A 2,956-nucleotide genomic window follows, 5' to 3' on the forward strand; every position below is an offset into this window, starting at 1 on the left:
AAGTGGGTACATGCGAACGTCCAACCCATCTGTATATGAACCCTGCACTGCCACAGCCTCGTCGTAACCTCAACAATGCTACACATACAAGTTTTTACAGGAGTTTACATGATTAATTTTACGTGCCGGTTTTTGATTGGGTGTTAGTTGGGGAGCCCATGAAAATCAGGGGGGGAGGGCGATGTTTATGAAGTTTGGAAGGAGCCTGTAAACTCTTGTAAAACCCTGTAGATGTAGCATTTTTGTCGTAACCTAGCAACAACAGCTTATCCTACCCAACTTCAGTCCGTACCCACTTCCCCACCTCACAATTTGTATTTATCCGCAAAGAATAAGCTGTTGTTGACAATTAGCACTAATGGCGCTGAATAGCCATGGCCAATTCGAAACTATCAAGTAAGGGATCATTCAACAGGATTCACACATCTAATAACAATAACCACAAGCTGTGACAAAGACATTCATCGATAGACGACGAGTGCATCGTTGGATATAATTCTCATGATAGGCTGGAAGTTAACATTCATATTGCAAGTACAAAAATACAAACTACTCCATCTGTTTCTAAATATAAGTCCTTTTAGAAAATTTAATACGGATGTATATAATTGCAGAAATTTAAATATGCTAAAAACAGTAAAGATACAAAAGATCTTTATGGTGCCCTCCCAAACTTGGAACAAGATATTGGAATGGGGTCCATGTACCCAGGTTTTCAGTTCTGAGTGAAGAACGTCTTCTGTTCACGACTCTCGTTGTTGTGCTCTGGGATCTCGCACTTGTAGATGGAATCGATCCACTTATAGACCATTAACCGTCGGTTACAATTTTGTTGCTCCCGGATACGACATGGTTGCTCCCAGATACCGTATTGTTGCTTCCAGATACGGCATTGTTGCTACCGGATACGGTATGGTGGCTCCCGGATACATTATTGGTGCACCCAGATACTTTATTGTAGCTGTTAGTTACAATATGGTTGCTCCCAGATACGACATGGTGATCCCCAGTTAGAACATTGTTATCCCCACATACAAGGGTGTTGAAGCTCCCAGACACGGCGTTGTTGTCTCCGGATATGACAGTGTTATCATTCCCAGACATGCTGTTGTTGCGCCCAGATCTGACAGTGTTGTTGCTCCCCGTTATGGTATTTGGTTGTTCCTCAAGTGCTCTTCTTTTGTCATTTACATACAATAGCATGTTAGTGAAAACCATACCCGATGAACGACCAGCGGTGGCGAGGCCCTTGAGCCGTAACAAACTTTTGGGTACCTCGCCAACGAATGAATTATTTGAGAGATTCAAGTACCAAAGGTGGTCAAACTCACCAATCCACGACGGGATGGTGCCAACCAATGTGTTGTTTGCAAGGTTGAGCGACTTGAGCTCACCACAGCCCGCAAGGCTGGCCGGGAGCCACCCAGTCAGGTAGTTTGTGGAGAAGTCAACGGAAGCAAGAAGTGGCATGCCGGAGAAGCTAACACGAGCAATCGGGCCGGACAAGGTGTTGTTCCGGAGGTTGAGCTCACGGAGAGATGATAGTGATGACAGAGACGGCGGTAAGAAGCCGGAGAAGCCATTGGAATATGCGGCCAAATGTTCTAGCGATGTGAGATCGTCGAACACGTCCGGGAGGCGGCCGAAGAAGCGGTTGGCGGACAAATCCAACAAGGTGAGGTGTGTGAGCTTGCCGAGGCGTGAGCTCACCTGGCCGGTGAGCTTGTTGGATGCGAGTGAAAGCTTCCTTAGCCTGGCGAGGCCGAAGAGCTCGTCTGGGAGGACGCCCACGAAAGAGTTAGAGCCGAGGAAGAGTTCCTCGAGCCACACGAGGCCCGCTAGAGAGGCTCCTGGGATGGGCCCCGTGAGGCCGTGCCGGGGGAGCCGCAGCACCGTGACGCGACCGCTGGTGCTATCGCAGCCCACACCTTCCCAGCTGCAGCACGAGGCGCCGGACCATGCGGTGCGGAGCTGGACGGCCCCGCCGCTGAGGTCTCCGGCGAAACCCCGCAGCGAGCGAAGGTCGTCGGGGTGACACGGCACCGCGCTGGCCGCCGGCCAGAGGAACGCCCAGAAGAGGAGCAGCAGGCAGCATCTCGCCATGGACTCAGCTGTGGTATGCTACGTATCCGCAAACGCAACTACTAGGCCGGAAGCCTTTTCTGGAATGCAAAGTGATTCCCAAGTGTTGTTGGCAAAACTGCTTGGGCGGTGCATCTATCTTATAGCGTCTGCGCGCGCGCGCAGTAAGCATGCGTGCTGCAAGTGCTTCAACACTATCCATTCTTAAATAAATATAAGAGTATTTAGATCACTATTAGTCTTGGCCACAATTAATTCAATCTTGGTTTTTGTTGTTGTCTGCCGACTGAAACCTGTGGGTGGGATGGACTCATGCTGGCTAGTCCTCCTTCTCAACTCTAATTGTCGTGGACAGTTTCGGCCCTAGTCCATCAATGCGTGCGGATGTTTCTCCCTGGAACCTACAGGGCAATGCTACTGTATACTCATGGGTGTCATGGGCTCAAGCTCGTGTAGTGGCAACTAGACGAGCACAGCTCCGCCATAGTCCATCAATGCTTGTCGTGGACAGGATGCTGGAGAGGAGATTTCCTTATGCAAGCACAGGTACGGCTCTTGTCACATATGCCTAGTTCACTGATCCTGTGCGGGTGCGGCCACAGTTGCAGTCGTCAAAAGTCAGGATGCACTGTGGCGCTCGTCTCGTCTCATGTACACCAACCGAGAAGATCTTGAAAGAGACGGCCGTATTGTGACCGGCCTAGGGCAGGCAAGGGCTACATTGACTTTCCTTACGCCGACTGATTATATCCGATTATATATAAGAAAATTGTGGGAAAATGCTGCAGCGCTATAAATAAATGCTCCCTCTATCCCAATTAGATGCCGCATAAAATAAGTCAAAAAATCAACCCTTTCTAAGTTTGATGACTTT

General features: G+C 49.3%; 1 protein-coding gene across 2 annotated transcripts; it reads right to left on the minus strand.

Moving 5' to 3' along the window:
- Positions 1-449: 449 nt before the first annotated feature.
- Positions 450-2,225, minus strand: LOC125553108 (DNA damage-repair/toleration protein DRT100-like). 2 transcript variants are annotated; one of them, XM_048716884.1, is made up of 2 exons: positions 1,332-2,225; positions 932-1,177 (listed from the first exon to the last, which is right to left on the minus strand). In XM_048716884.1, exons 1-2 carry the CDS (start codon positions 2,101-2,103, stop codon positions 1,146-1,148), a joined length of 804 nt encoding a protein of 267 aa, XP_048572841.1. In that variant the 5' UTR covers positions 2,104-2,225; the 3' UTR covers positions 932-1,145. The 2 variants fall into 2 exon arrangements, with proteins under 2 accessions (XP_048572840.1, XP_048572841.1); XM_048716883.1 differs by having other exon boundaries at positions 450-2,218.
- Between the last annotated feature and the right edge of the window lie 731 nt (positions 2,226-2,956).

The sequence above is a fragment of the Triticum urartu genome, chromosome 4, assembly GCF_003073215.2.
Source record: "Triticum urartu cultivar G1812 chromosome 4, Tu2.1, whole genome shotgun sequence".
NCBI classification, from domain to species: Eukaryota; Viridiplantae; Streptophyta; class Magnoliopsida; order Poales; family Poaceae; genus Triticum; species Triticum urartu.

Coding starts and splice junctions, on each gene's coding strand:
- LOC125553108 (XM_048716883.1), bottom strand. CDS start 2,103: ATGGCGAGATGCTGCCTGCTGCTCCTCTTCTGGGCGTTCCTCTGGCCG.